The sequence below is a fragment of the Mastigoproctus giganteus genome, chromosome 6 (genome assembly GCF_048544385.1).
Source record: "Mastigoproctus giganteus isolate SK-2022 chromosome 6, ASM4854438v1, whole genome shotgun sequence".
Lineage (NCBI taxonomy): Eukaryota > Metazoa > Arthropoda > Arachnida > Uropygi > Thelyphonidae > Mastigoproctus > Mastigoproctus giganteus.
The window spans coordinates 154,283,383-154,299,455 of record NC_143580.1 but is presented as its reverse complement, the minus strand read 5'-3'; the positions used below and the strand labels follow the sequence as shown (position 1 = coordinate 154,299,455).

General features: G+C 40.2%; 1 protein-coding gene across 6 annotated transcripts in view; it reads left to right on the top strand.

Moving 5' to 3' along the window:
- LOC150084664 (signal-induced proliferation-associated 1-like protein 2) overlaps positions 1 to 16,073 on the top strand; it is a 585,655-nt gene that overhangs the window by 49,873 nt on the left and 519,709 nt on the right. For 3 of the 6 annotated variants that reach the window (XM_090376543.1, XM_090376536.1, XM_090376544.1), the window contains exon 2: positions 6,996 to 7,208. The exons of 2 other annotated variants lie outside the window; for them this stretch is intronic. Coding sequence is in view for 1 of the 4 variants with exons in the window: in XM_090376544.1 (XP_090232670.1) it covers positions 7,190 to 7,208 (19 nt within the window). In the remaining 3 variants the exon portion in view is untranslated. Of the gene's footprint in view, positions 1 to 6,995; positions 7,220 to 16,073 lie in introns of those variants that run through there. One more of the 6 variants, XM_090376539.1, reaches the window with a different exon arrangement.

Sequence of the window (16,073 nt, the reverse complement as noted above, 5' to 3'; positions counted from 1 at the left end):
GGGGCTTTCCGATTCTTCATTTTCTTCAATGCATGTTCTACCTCATCAGGAAGAATATCGGGTATGTCGTATGTGTTGCTACTTTGCAATCCATCTTCCCCACTGCTGGTATCATTCCCTCGCTCCTTGTATAATTCTCTATAGTAGTCTTCTGCTATTTGAATTATGCCTTCTCTGCTGTTTATAAGTACACCATCGCTATTCTTCAGTTTCAGTATCATTTGTCTTTCTGTATTACTGCTCATGGCTGCTGATTTAAATCCTTTGTTTTCCCTTAATGCTTGTTCTACTTTTCTTGTGTTAAATCTTCTTATGTCCTCTCTGAGTCTCTTTCTAATGGCTTTGCATAACTCAGTATACTCAATTTTCTCTCAGTATACTCAATTTTCTCTCAATTTCCTGTCGGTGTTTTTCTTGCTCTTCATTTGTCGTCTTTGGTTCATCATGACAAGTGTTTCTTGACTAATTTTTTCTTCTTTGGATTTCTGTTTCCCTATAGGTTTCTTGGGCTTTATCACTTTCAGAAAGTTGTAATATTCCTCGTCGATATCTTGGTCCTGAGCAGTCTGCAGAAGCTCAAACTTGTTCTTAAGTTCCAGTACATACTGCTTTTTCTCCTCCTCTGTTATTTCAAAGACCTTTGTATTATTTACTCGAGTCAGTTTTTTCCTTTCCTTTCCTACATCTATATCAAGAGTACATCTTACCATTCTGTGATCACTTCCAACATTTACCTTATTCAGGACGGTAACATCATTCACAATATATCTTCTGTTAGTGAGGATGAAGTCGATTTCATTAGTTGTTAATCCATTTAGACTCTTCCATGTCCACTTTCTGTTCACCCTTTTCTTGAAAAAAGTGTTCATTAAACGTTCATTAAAAAGTGTTCATTAAAAGTGTTCATTAAAAGAAAGTGTTCACAAAAAAGTGTTCAATCTTAAATATGAGAAAGCAATTTGGAAGCTTGATATGGCTACTTTGACGGAGGAGCAAGACCCCAAACTGACTGTGGAGTAGATCGAATGCTACACCGTGCTCCCACCTTCGCAGAGGTGCTGAGGAACACAAGCAAACAAAACCAACCAGTGTCAACAACCATAACTGTAACCAAAAGGAAAACACTCCTTCCAACACCACATCTGGTTCTCCTGAAACCTGCAACCCCCGACACCCCTCAGACCAGAGAGCAAATTAAGGAGACTGTGATTCCCAAATTAACCAGCGAATTTAAGACGACAAAAATAAAATCTGTCAGAAAGACCAGGAATACCGGTGTAATTATTGAAACCGAGACCGAAGCAGATGCAACAAAGATCCTAAAAAACACCACAATCCCAACTCTAGGCCTTCTGGCTGAACCCCCAAAGAGGAAAGGCCCATCAATAACCATATTTGACATTGCTAAAGATATTGACCGAGCAACCATCAGGGAGAAGCTATACCAGAGAAATTTCCAACAAGCACTCCCAGAAGAAGACCCTGCCAACCATGCCATTTCAAAATTCCAAACAAAATCGCATGCGGGAAGCTCAACAAACTGGGTTGTGGAGCTGTCCCCCGAGCCTAGCAAACAACATCAAAATAGTCTTTATAAACTGGGGCAGCCACCACTACAAGGAACACGTGGCTGTTCCCAAGTGTTTCAGATGCTGCTGCTTTGGCCATACTACTCACACGTGTGTGCAGACCTTGCTAACACCTGCAGGCACTGGCCACAACTACAACTCCAATTGTAAGGCCCAAAAACTACTTGCCGACCATTCGATCAGAGATAATAAATGACCGGTGTACGTTAGAGCCAAGAGTGCACAACAAACAAGAATAAATTATGGGCGACTCTACCTAAAAACTATAACTCGACTATAGTGAAATTTGCACAACACAGCGCTCAAAGGACCATCACAGTTGCAGCCCAGCTGTGAAAAAAGGCAGAAGAGGAAAACCCGGACATTCTCTTCCTCCAGGAGCCAAACTCGCATAGTCAAGTGGTGAGAGGATACCCACTCAACTACAAAGTGGTACAGCACGACAAAGACACCCCTTGGGCGGCCCTGATCATCTGCAATCCTAACCTCATGGTGACTAAGATCTCACATCTGTGCAACAAATGGGCTGCCTTTGCCCATATTACCTCCCCACTGGGGGACTTTTATGCAATATCATTATACTGTCGGCCAGGTGAAGACATCCTCCCGGCGGTAAACTACCTGCAGAACGTCCTACATGAAATTCCTAATGCTAAAATCATCATCTGTGCTGATGTCAATTGTAGGTCACTGGCATGGCACAGCACAACTCCCAAAAGACGTGGATCCAGAAATGGACAATGCCTTGAAGAATTCCTTACCAACAACCTCACAGTTCGTAACCAACCAAACAATGCACCCACCTTCTCAAGCTCTCTTTGGGAAGCCACCATCAATGTCAGTCTGGCCACTCGCTCCATCGCCAACCACCTATCCTCCTGGGTGGTCAGAGAAAATTGGATCATCTCAGACCACAGAGTTATCACCTTCCAGTTACATCGTGCCCCTCACCCATCAACCTATACCTAGGCTCACCCTGTACAGATTTTCAGTGAAAACAGCCAACTGGGACCTTTTCAGAGAGAAGTTGACTGAGGCTGCCTGGACCTTTGACCATGCAGGTTTCAAACATCAAAGAGCCATAACATCAATTATTACAGAAGCTGCAAATGCTGCGATCAGATGAAAGAGACTGTCCCCTGGGGACGTTCCGTGGTGGTGCCTGGAACTCCAAAGACTCAGATGCGAAGTCAATGCATGCTGCAAGAACTTCCAGCATGCGCGCCGCTCCTGGCCGGCATCTGAAGTGAAAACCCTAAGACAGCTTTATCGTGCGGTCAGGAACAAATATACTGCTCTAATAAGAAAAAAGAAGAAACAATCTTGGGAGAACCTGGGCTCCACTGTTGGAAATACTGACCCTTGGGGAGTTATATACAAAATAACAACCAATAAACTACCCAGAGGGAAGGTGATACCAGCCATTAAAGCACCCATGGGCACCTACATCAAGACATGGCATGAATCAATAAATGGAATTCTGGATGTTACCTTTCTTCATGAAATGGATCCTAACTCCCCAGAACAGTTCCAGCTCTGCGAGGAGAACCACAAATACAAACCCACTCTCCAGGAGGCCCCTTTCACTCATGTAGAACTCCTTCTGGTAGTGACCAAATTGCAAAACAGGAAAATGCCTAGAGGGGACTACCTCGAACCTGAGATTGTCAAAAAGGCAGTAGAATATATCCTGGACCTCTTAAATTTATTTAATCACTGCCTCTCTACAGGCCACTTTCCTCTTAACTAGAGATTGGCAAAAGTCAGACTCATACTGAAAAACACAACCAAGCCACAAGATCTCTCTGAGTCATATAGACCGATTGCTCTTCTCTCAGTAATCAGCAAGCTCTTTGAGAACCTTCTCTATAATAAAATTGAAAGTCACTACCTTGCCACAGGCCTCTCCTCCCCGAACCAGTTTGGCTTCTGGAGGGGGCACTCTGCGGTTGACACTCTTGAACCCATAACAAATGCAGCCCAAAACTGCAACAAAAAATATTTTCTGGTCACATTCATTGACTTTGCCAGGGCATTTGACTCACTTTAGTGGCCAAGCGTCCTCAGCAGACTCGGAGGCAAATATCCCTGGCAATCTATATGACTGCATACAAACCTATCTTTCTGACAGAATGGTCACTGTAACTACTTCCTACTGCCAAGTCACCCGACCTGTTCATCGGGGGTGCCCACAGGGCTCTGTACTGGGGCCACTGCTTTGGAACCTTGTTCTCGACAGCTTCCTGGGCCTGGACTTTGATGGAGTAGATACCCGTGGATGATCTTGTCCTCATGCTACAGGCAGACAGCAGTGCCCAAATGGAAGCTACTGCAAACCAGGCCATTGACAGACTAAAGAAATGGGCCAGTTTCAATCACCTGAGAATTTTCTCAACCAAAACCTCCTCGATGCTCCTGAAAGATTCTCTTGACATACGCAGGCCACCGCAAATCAAGATACAGGATACCACAATAAAACTAGTGACAGAACTGAAGTGTCTTGGACTTACCCTTGACAAGAACTTATCTTTCACCCCACATCTTGTACATCTGCAGAAAAAAATTAAGAGGTACTCGGCATTTATTGCCAGAGTTACTCGGAAGAACTGGGGCCTAAAGAAGAGGACACTTTCCCTCTTTTATAAAGCCATATTTATCCCAGCCCTCTCATATGCTGCGGGTGTCTGGTTTAAAAAAGCCCCCATGGCAGTCAATAGGAGAAAATTAGAGACTGTACAGCACTCCATCCTACTAACCATTTCAAGAGCATGCTGTACTGTGAGCTCACACTCACACACTCCAGGTCCTGGTATGCTGTCTCCCCCTAGACCTGGAAATCATCCGTTGCAGCCTACTCTACCACCTTTCAAAGGAAAGAACAGTGACTTGTATTGGTTTCACCACTAACCCAATCAATAACACTGTAACAGAGAAGAAATGTCTTACAACCTTCCTTGGACAGATGGACAGACTCAACCAAAAGCGCCATGACCCGGAAATTTATCCCTGACATTCTGTGAGTCTGCCCACGTCAACCACCCTGGTTCTCACCTGGCCTCTACACCACTTTTCTGGTCACAGGGCATGGATCTTTCAATGCAAAATTGGCCACCTTCAGTATTGTAGAATCGCCACTATGCCACTGCGGTGAGGAGCAAACATGGAAGCATTTAATGCACGATTGCCCCCTCTACGAAGACCTCCGTTGTCATGAATATCCATTTCAACCCAAAGGATCAGGAGCACATCATATTGCTGGAGGAGGACCGTTACCGGGCTCTCTGTCTCACAATTTGCCCAAGAGATGTTTACCAGATTAAGAGCCACCCTAGAGCCTACTGTTTAACTCTGAAAAAAGCCAACAGACACAAGACAAACCACTGGTTACCTACTAGTGAATTTCGAACACCACCAACTCACAGGACCGAAAACACCGCACGTGACCACACTCACTAATTACTATAAAAGGACTAAAAGAAGACACCTACATCAAGAACTAGAACTGTACTAGAAGACAACATCCCAAACTTAGACCTGCATCTCAAGCATAAAAAAAAAAAATACTGGACTGGACCATGAATGACAGTGCAGCTACACTGCCCAGTGCCAATATTGGCGATCTGAACCAGACTCTCTTGCCTAGTTCCCCCTTTTAAATCCCCTTCCCTTGGCGGGGGGGGGGGGAGGAGACGGGCCCCATTTCTTCTCCCCTGTCACCCCCTCCTTTCACCTGGTGAGGCATGGGCCTGCCTCACTGACTCCCTGGAGTTGCCTTCTCTGTTGTCCCCATATTTCTACCTCTTTCCCCCAGCCTTCAGTCTCCCCATCCACTCTATCTGTGTGCCAGCGAACACCCTATACTTCCAAATTTAACTACACCCAAATTGCTTTGCCCGCAAAACTTCTGGCCCTTCAAATTCTAGTGCTATTCCTGCTGTGATCATCACTCCATATGTGTGTGCATTTTTTTTTTTTTTTTTTTAGGTCCTAGCCACTGAAATGTCAGGAAATTAGGTAGCAGGACCTGCCAGAGTAATCTTAAAGTACTGGTGTACCTGGTCTGCCTCCATGGGGCAAAGTGCAGGCAACGTCGGGCCTCAGCAGGGGTCTGGTGGCTAAATGGTCAGAGGAACAACGATACACTATACATAAACAATACCCATATACTTTTAAATCTCTGGCCTTTACAGTGTTCTGTATCACAAGAAAATATATACTACGCAGAGATGGGGGGAACCCCTGGTGCCGTTTGACCCTAAATTTTAAAGTTCCTTTTTTTTTTTTTTTTTTTTCTTGCTTTGGCTCACTAGGTCAGTTAAAAATTATTATTAAAATTTTATCTGTGGCAACTGAACTTGAAAGCTTTACCTGTTTGTATGTAGAAGGAGCATGTACAGGCAAATACACATGCCCACACTGATATGTATAGGAGATGCCTCCACCTCAATGATTTATTTCCCCCAATAGCATTAAATGCAATTTTTATCCTAAGACATCTTTCTTATCCAAGCCCTTCCTTTATATTTTTTATTTTATTTTATTATTTTTAATTAATTTTGATTTATTTTATTTCATTATTACTTTTTCTCTTGTGCCCATCTATCTTTCCCTCCTTTTCTGTACTGGGCATGCTCATTGTAATCATAAGATTGTGGAGAGCAGCTCAAAAACTGATTTAATGTGTACTGAAGATGGTCTACCTCCTCTTGGTTAGGACAGGAGCCTGCCAGCAGATTTCCAGGTGATTTACTTTTGCCGGCTGGTTGCTGAGTGGTCAATCAGACAACATAACACATCCCTAAGCACACAAAACAACACAACATACATGACTGGCTTTGCAGGGGTGCTGAACAAAGAGATACAAGGTGGTCTGAGGGAATACTTTGGAACGGCTGTAACAAAGATACGTATATGTGTGGAAGTGTGAGTTCACAGTCTGATTTGCATGTTTTGTGGCCTGAAAAACCTGGAATAATGCAGGGGGGAACCCTACTTCCTCTTCCAGAGATCGGTTAAATATAGCCTCGGCTGAAGAGGACTTTAGCAATTCCTCCAGTTTTTTTTTTATGAGAATTGAACCAATTAACCAGCATGTTTTGTTAACAGATATTCTGATTAATTGAGATCCTATTGTATGTGGGACCTTTACCTTAGAAAGGGGTTGCTCAAGAAGTTTGTTTATAACCTGGGACATTTTTACATTGAAACAAACACAAATATATTGTGATTTACAGGTAGCATGGGAAACAAAAATGCAAACTTTTTTATGAAACTTGTATTACTAAAAAAAATTTTGTAACTTGTAGTGATTATTCAATAAAAAAAAAGTGATCTTTTGAAATTTGCATTTTATGAGAATAAGAAATATCAAAATCAGTACTACTGCAATGAAATAATCTTTTTCAGATTTTGTTGCGTATATTGATATTCGTCATGCGGGAAGTAACTGTATTTCCACTACATAACAAAGAAATTTGATTGCATGAAGCCCAGTGCAGCTGCATCTGTTGCACATGCCAGGTGTGGCTGCAGACTACATTTGAAATGACTAAACAGCAGGGTTAGAGAGAACAGCACAAGCATTTTTATGGCATATAGAGATGTGTATCCAAGTAAAAGGTGAACATTTTGTACGTTTTATTGATGTTCATGTCTTAATTGATTTTTAGACTTATAAATGTTTTTCAGATGATTTTTAAAAAATTTTGAAACTTCTTAAATAGATGGTATTTTATTATTATTATTTTTTTACAATTGCTATATATTGGTTTGAAATTGAATCCATGTCAGTATGCACTTTTTTGCTTGCTATCATTCAAGGAATCAGTTCTTAGGTTTAATAGATTATTCCTGGGACACTGTGTGTGCGTGCGTAAGAATGCATTAGAGAAAGGAAGCAGTGTTCACTACATAGGTTGCCAAACCTAGCAGATAATAGAAATGTAAGAATGAAGAAAAATGAGAGGTCATTATTTTCTATTCTATAGAATAAGAAATAATGAAGTATAAATTAATGGTTTGAAATGTATTAATATTATTATTAGCTGTATGGTACAAGGAAGCCTGAGGCTTATGCTGTACCAACAACAAAAAAAAAAAAAAATTCCTGAGCTACAGAGAGAGAGAGAGAGAGAGAGAGAGAGAGAGGGGGAGGGAGGGAGGGAGAGGGGAATCACCAAGAAAGAGAAGAATGATGACATCTTGCTTGGGACCCTATGTGCCCCTGAGGTTTACAAGGGAAGTTAAGATTTAAGTATGAAAACCAAAATAAAGAATTTGCCAGATCTAAAAGATGGGCATGCATTAAAACATTGTATTAACAATCAAAAAATTAAAAGATAAACTATGATCGGCCAACATCTTCAGGGAACTGCAGCCATCATGACCTATCTGGGACATAGTGTTTTGAACCTCTGTAGATAATAGACGGTCTAGTAGATAATCCTAGCTCACTTGGAGATTCTTTACTTTGTCACTGTTGTAAGGAGTGCACCAAACTTAATTTACAATTTGGTGCATTGCCAGAACAGTTTGAGTCACTGAAAAAATGGGTGCTTGCCCTCGAGAATAATGTAACTGGGAGCTCGTCAGAGACTCAAGACTCTAGCAACATACCAAGTGATGCACTCCCGATTCCGGCCCCAGAACAGAAAAAAAAATTTAATTAATGATGTTGAAATTTCACGTTTATTTAATAAAAAAACTTTTGAGCCTGTAGGCTCCCTGGGGTTAATGGCATATACCCTATAATCTTAAGGGAGGTGGCAAGCGAGTGCATTGAACCATTGAGGCTAATTATGCGAGCATCACTGGACTCAGGAGTGATTCCATTGGATTGGAAAAGTGCCAATGTATCTCCAATACATATGGGCGGTTCTAAGAGTGAAGTACGAAATTACTGGCCAGTTAGTCTAACTTCAGTAGTAGGGAAAATCATGGAGACAATGATCAAAGTTGGAATTCAGGATCATTTAGATAGAAATGAAATTCTGAAGGATACTCAGCATGGTTTTGTAAAGGGAAAATCATGTTTAACTAATCTGGTTAGCTATTTTGACAGAGTCACCCAAGAGCTGGATTTTGGGAATAATTTCGACATTGTTTATTTGAATTTTAGCAAAGCATTTGACTTAGTCCCACATGAGCAGTTACTTTATAAACTGGAACAGGTTGGAATCACAGGGAAAATCCTTAGATGGACAGCTGGATGGCTTCAGGGCAGGAGGCAGAGGGTTGTGATAAATGGTTATTCCTCAGATTGGGTTGATGTAAGAAGTAGGATTTCCCAAGGATCAGTATTTGGACCACTGTTGTTTTTGTTTTCATAAATGACATCGATGAAGGGATAGAGGGTGTGATGTCTAAATTTGCAGATGATGTAGAGATTGGTAGAGTAGTTAATGATCGCCGCCAAGCAGAGTATCTTCAGAATGACCTAGATAGACTTCAGGGATGGTCAGAAAAATGGCAGCTATGCTTTAATCCAGCAAAGTGTAAGGTATTGCATCTAGGGAACAGTAACCCCAAAATAACTTATACACGTGGCTGAGTTGAACTAAAGCCAGTAGTGGAGGAAAAGGACTTGGGTGTTACGATACAGTCAGACTTTAAGTTCTATGAGCATTGTAGACAGGTTGCAAGAAAGGCCCATGGTGTCCTATCGATGATGTATCGAACAGTTGCTAGTAGAGATAAGGACGTCTTAATCCCATTTTATAAGGCTGTTGTTAGACCATACTTGGAATACTGTGTTCAGGTATGGAGACTGCACCTAAAGAAAGACATTGTCCTTCTTGAAAGGGTCCAGAGACGGATAACTCGCCTGGTGAGATAAGGGCGTCCATATGAGGAAAGACTTCGAATATGTGGGTTGCAGAGCTTGGAAACTAGGCACCTTAGAGGAGACTTGATTGAGGTGTTTAAGGCTCTAAGAAGCATAAGCAAAATGAACAAGGACGAAATTTTCACGGTTATAAATGATTCTAGAACTAGGGGCCGTAATTTCAAGTTACAGGGAGAGATGTTTAGACTAGATTGCTGGAAGTTTTATTTTAGCCAGTGAGTTATAAATTACAGGAATACCTCGTGTGGTTTTGAACAGCGTGGGTTTTGCTATAGCGCGGTTTACAAATTGAAAAAAAATTAATTGCGTTACGCATCAATACATTTGATATGTATGTACGTATTATAATGCCAGCACGTAGACCAATGCGTTATGGATTCAAGGCCATTCTGACTATTGTCGAGACTCACATTATATACGGACTCTGCCAGCATTCATACATTAGTAAACACTAGATTCTGAGCGGTGAGGTCGTTGATTGTGCATAAGCTGTACAAATATTTTTTGCTGTGATTTATTAAAGATTATTTTTTTAAAACGTTATACCTTTATACCCAAATATGAGTGGAAAGAAGAAATGTAATGGCGCTGAGTGTTCTTCTAGATCCAAGCATCGAACAAGGTATGAAAGTAAGGCAGGCGTTGCAAAATGACATTCAATGTTATAAAGAGATGTATGCAGATAAAAAGAAGAAAAAAACTGTGCAAACTAAGCTGATCAGTTATTTTTAAAAAAATAAAAATACAGTACATACTTCACTTATATTCTTTTGGTATATACATACTGCAATAAAAATCGTTTCTACTGTACTTACTAATATTTTAAATTTTTATCATTTTAGTTTCTTTTTTTTTGCAAGAACTTTGTGTGCATCAATTTATAGTAAACAAACACCTCTATATTTATGCAACTCGACCCATATAATCAAATTGTTGGAACGCATTACATTAAAATACATACTAATAATACCTCGATCAGCGCGGTTTCACATAGCTCGGTATTTTTTTGGCACGAATTAACCGCTCTATGCGAGGTATTCCTGTACTGGAATAAGTTACCTATATGGGTGGTAGAGGCTAACAGTTTGGGTAAATTCTAAGGTCAGCTGGATGGAGGGAAACATTTAGGTTGTCCATTTCCTTTTCTCCATTTATTAATTATTATTATTTTATTTATTTTTTTGTTATTTTATTATATTTTATTTTTATTTTTTTGGCTGGTGCAGCATAAGCCATAGGCTTCCTTGCACCATGTGGCCATTGCTAATACTAATACTTGCAGAAATTATTCTAAGCAGTTTGCTTTAATGCTAAACATAAAAAAATCTCTATTCCACCAGTGATTTCGGTGATTGCAAAATGGCTTGGATTTTGGAATAGAGGCATTAGCCACAGTCTGAATCTGATTGGTTATGTAAGTATTTACATCATCAATATGTGGTTTTTGAACATAGTCTGTCTAAAAGTATTTTGACAGAATAACCACCCTAGTTCACCTTTTTAAACTTCCAATTGGATCGTTGATCAGGATTTGGAGATACTCCTGTTTGTAGTGAGCAAATAATTGGAAAATGATCACTGTTAAAGGGATCGGTTAATACCGACCATGTCATGATTGGAAAGATAGATGGTGAACAAATTGACAAATCTATTGCAGATGTAGATCCTGTTGGTAGGTGGATGTAGGTAGGAGATCTAGAGTTTAATAAACTGAGATCATTTTTATTCATTAATTCCTCTAATCAATCAATTTGCCTCTTCTATCCATTGTAGCAGACACCACAATGGATGGTGTCCATTAAAGTTACCAAAAAGACGAATTGGAGTTGGGAGTTGTGTAATAAGGTTGCCAAGTTCTGAATGTGAAAGTGTTAGAGATGGTGGAATATAAATGAAAACAATGGTAATTGAAGTACCAACTGCAATGTGAGCTGCCACAGCTTCTAGAGTGGTTGTCAATTGGATCGGCATAAATGGAATGTTAGAGTTAACAAGAATGGATAATACTCAATGCGCAGGAAACTCTGAACTCCTATCTCATCTGTACATCACAGTTTGAGAATTTTGGCAAAACTTGGGGTGACAAGAATGTTTTCTGTAGGCATACACCTATGGGATTAAACTGAATGAGTAAATCCCTTAAATCATCAGAATGACTGATTAGTCCTCTGCAGTTCCATTGTATGATGTTATGCATTATTTAGGTTTAACTGAGGATGATTCACCTGACTGTTTTTTTTGTGTGCGGGGCATTTTTTCCAGTCATTTTTTATACACCTATGGGATTAAACTGAATGAGTAAATCCCTTAAATCATCAGAATGACTGATTAGTCCTCTGCAGTTCCATTGTATGATGTTATGCATTATTTAGGTTTAACTGAGGATGATTCACCTGACTGTTTTTTTTGTGTGCGGGGCATTTTTTCCAGTCATTTTTTATACACCTATGGGATTAAACTGAATGAGTAAATCCCTTAAATCATCAGAATGACTGATTAGTCCTCTGCAGTTCCATTGTATGATGTTATGCATTATTTAGGTTTAACTGAGGATGATTCACCTGACTGTTTTTTTTGTGTGCAGGGCATTTTTTCCAGTCATTTTTTGGGAATATGGGGCTTCCAGTGCATGGTGTCACTGGCATGACATTCTAGGATGGGTTCCTCATAATCTGAGTGTACATCCACTTCCATTCTGTTGCTAGGTGATTTGGTTTTCTTGCTGTCTTTAATAGTTTCTAATGTTGCATTGTCACACAATTCAGTTAGAGTATCATTTGGGATACTAATTGGAGTATTAGTTGCTTCGATGGTTTTGGTCTTAGGAGCAACTTTTCTGGAAGCTGATAAGGTTGTTTTAACCCAGTTCGTCAGAGAGATGTTTTTTGGTGGTATTGACACATCTGTTTTGAGCTTCAGTTGAAAAATAGTTTCTGGTGCCACACGCATAGGATAGACTAGGCATGGTCAACATAATTTGTCTGCATGTCTCAGGATACGTGACTTCATGTTCGATTTTGTATTTTTGAGTTATTTTTCCGGTTTTCCACATGATTTAGAAAAGGCAGAGTGGCTTCCTTTACAGTTCAGACAAACGGGAATTGAGGCAGAGCAATCTGCTTGTGTATGATCCTTTGATCCGTATATAGGATAGATGGCATAACCTCTACATGCCTACTGTGGGTGTCCATATTTCTGGCATTTAAAACAGTAAAGAGGATTCGGGATGTATGGCCAAATTTGGCAGTTTAAATAGCTTTTATTGAGGATGGCAAATCAGGAGTGCTTGACAGTTAAGATGATGGATCGAGTTGAAATAAGATTTCCATCTTTTTTTGTCATTATTCTTTTTGCACTGATTACTAAGTTTACAGACTAATTCCTCCTCAGACACTGAAAGTAGGTTCCACTCTGTGATGAAGCCTTTTGATGAATTTAAGGTATTGTGGGGAGTAACAGATACTGGCAACCCACCAAATGTTTTTGGCTTTAATAGCCACCCAGAATGTTTGGAGGTGACCGTTTCAACAAGGAAATCTACTCATTGTAGTCTCTTCAACATTTTTGGTGATCCCACAAAAGATTCCAAATATTTTTGGATCATAAATGGTGATAACTTGCCCACAGGCTGAGTAGACAGAGTGTATCACCACATAGTTAGGGAGGTCAGGACACTGTCTCTCTTTAAATCCTTTCATCTTGGTTAATGTTATTTTCATTGGACATTTCTGACCTTGAGTTTGATGGCTCTAAAGACGAAAAATTATTTAAATCCATTGTTGCACCTTTTATCTCTTGGAGAGTGACTTCCTTCTCCCAGGTTACCGGCTGCACCACATGGAGGCAGGAGCTGTGCCACCAGTGACCAAAGTTGAGAAAGTTAGTTGGGTTAGTACAGATTATATGAATATATATGTATATACTTAAATATTCACACACACACACACACACACACACACACACACACACACACACACACACACACACACACACACACACACACACACACACACACACATCAATGCCAGAGCTTGAACATCATGCAACACAGCGGCAACCCCCAAGGCAGAATGCGCTGGTCCCAAAGGAACTAGTTGTTGTAGGTGACTATTGTCAGGGAAACGGGGAAACATATTGTGCAAAATGGATAGATGGAACAGGACCAGGGTATGTCTGCCAGGGGCAAAGGTTAATGACGTAGGGCAGATATCATCCTTTAAGGCAGTGGTTTTCAACCGGGGTGCCGCAACAACATTCTTGGGGTGCCGTGTAATTTCAGTTTAAGTTACTTAAAGTTATAATTTTATTTATTTATTTTTTTTGAAATTTATACATTTATTTCATTAAAAAAAGGTGTACGGTATCCATTGTACCGTATCTCTTTAATTTTGTAGTGACCTATACTATATATATTTATTTAGCATCTCTACATAAAGAATAAAATTATTATATAGATATATATTAAAAGGTCAAAAACCACTGTGTTAGATATTTCTTTTGGCCTAGGGGTGCTGTGAAGAAATTACTGGGACACTAAGGTTGCCGTGAACCGAGAAAGTTTGGGAACCTCTGCTTTAGGGCACAAAGGATGATATTGTTGTACACGTTGGCACTAACGATATTAAGAGTAGGAGACTGGCGGAATTACTCAACAAGTACAAGACAATGCTGAAAAAAAGCTGTTAGTTAGGGTTGAATTTGAAATGCTATATGATGAGGGAGTATATGATGAGAGCCTTGTTGATCAATTCTGCCCTGGAGAGATTGTGCAATGCTCAAGGGGTAAAATTTTTCTCAGCCTGGTCTGTGCTTGTTAACAGGAGAGACTGCTTGTACAGGGATGGGATACACTTAAATAGAAAGGGCGCAAGAATATTTGCTGATGCTATCGAGGCAGAGTTAGGTGGGTCGAAAAACTGGAGATTGAGGGGATACACGGACTAACAGATTAACAATAGCTGCTGGCAGAGGTAAAAGTGATTCTTGCACTACTTCTATTGAAATACAATTGAGCAGCAGCCCGGAAAGCAAGGCAGTGGGAATTTCCAGAACTGCTGGGAGTCATAGTGGAACAAGAAAATACATGGGCTGTGTTAGGGTAACTAAGAGTAGAAACAGGTGCATGTATACTTGCATGTACACCAATGCTAGGAGTATAGTTAATAAATTCGATGAGCTTGAAGTGCTAGTCAAGCCATCAAAGGCAGATATTGTAGGGATATCAGAGACATGGTGTCACACAGACATAAGCAGTGCAGAACTGGAATTTGGGGAGTACAATATGTATAGACAGGACAAAGGGAGGAGGGGTTATGCTGTTAAGAAACACAGAAAATCTAAAGAAGTGCCTCTAATTGATGTGGATGGACAATGCAATGTTAAGTCTGTATGGTGTGACATAAGCACCGGGAAAGGAAAAATGAGAGTACGTGTGTGTGTGTTATAGGCCTAATGAATCTGATGAGTATAATGAGCAATTGTGCAGAGAAATAGTGGGCCAATAAATTAATGTCTTATAATTGGGGGATTTTAATTTCCCGAATATTGACTGGAATTTGTGGGTTGGTCACTCGCACACTAGCAAGGCTTTTGTAGATTTATTGGACGACTGTTTTCTACATCAGCATGTTCGGGAGGCAACTAGAGGGAGTAATACTCTTGATTTGATTATCAGTAGTAATTCTTCATGCATTAAGAATCTGCAGATAAACGAACTACTAAGTGGCAGTGATCACGGTGTGCTGAAGTGGGACTTACTCAAAGAGGTAACTACCATTAGGGGTAAACGAAAGGGTTATTGCTTTCGTAAAGGCAACTACGATGGTCTGAGATAGTACTTAAATTCTATACAGTGGGATCAACTGATGATATTATCAACAGCAAATTCAAAATGGGAAGAATTGAAAGAACTTATCTTGGAAGATACTAGGCTTTACATACCAACTAAGAAATATTGTTCAAGGTTTAGGCCTAAATGGATGTCAGATGAACTAATGAGCCATATGGCAGAGAAGAAAAATGCATGGGATACATACAAATTAACACGTGACACAGAAGCCTATGATAGATACAAGTTGATCTGTAACCAAGTTACAAAGGAGGTTAGGCAGGCGAAGGCAGATTACGAGAAATCTTTGGCAAGGGATGCAAAGAAAAACAGCAAAGAGTTCTTTACTTATATAAACTCTAGAAGGAAGGGAATGAATCAGATTAGTCCACTTGATATCGATGGGTCAACTGTAGATGATCCTGCTCAGGTAGCTAACAAACTAAATGAATATTTTGCATCGACATTCACACATGAGGAGTTATTCAGCGAGGGGAAAGCCAGAGGTGTATTCAACTCTGGCAGTAAGCTAGAGAATCTTGTAATAACTGAGAGTAAAGTGGAGGAGAAATTGTTGAAGATAAATACAAGAAAGGCACCTGGGGTGGATGGAATCTATCCAGTTATATTAAAGGAGGAGGCAAAGGAAGTAAGCATACCATTAGCCATAATAATGAGAGCTTCCCTGGACTTAGGGGAGATACCCATGGACTGGAGATGTGCAAATGTGACCCCAATCCACAAAGGAGGATCAAAGGGAGACACAGGTAATTACAAACCTCTTAGTTTAACTTCGGTTCCAGGGAAATTAATG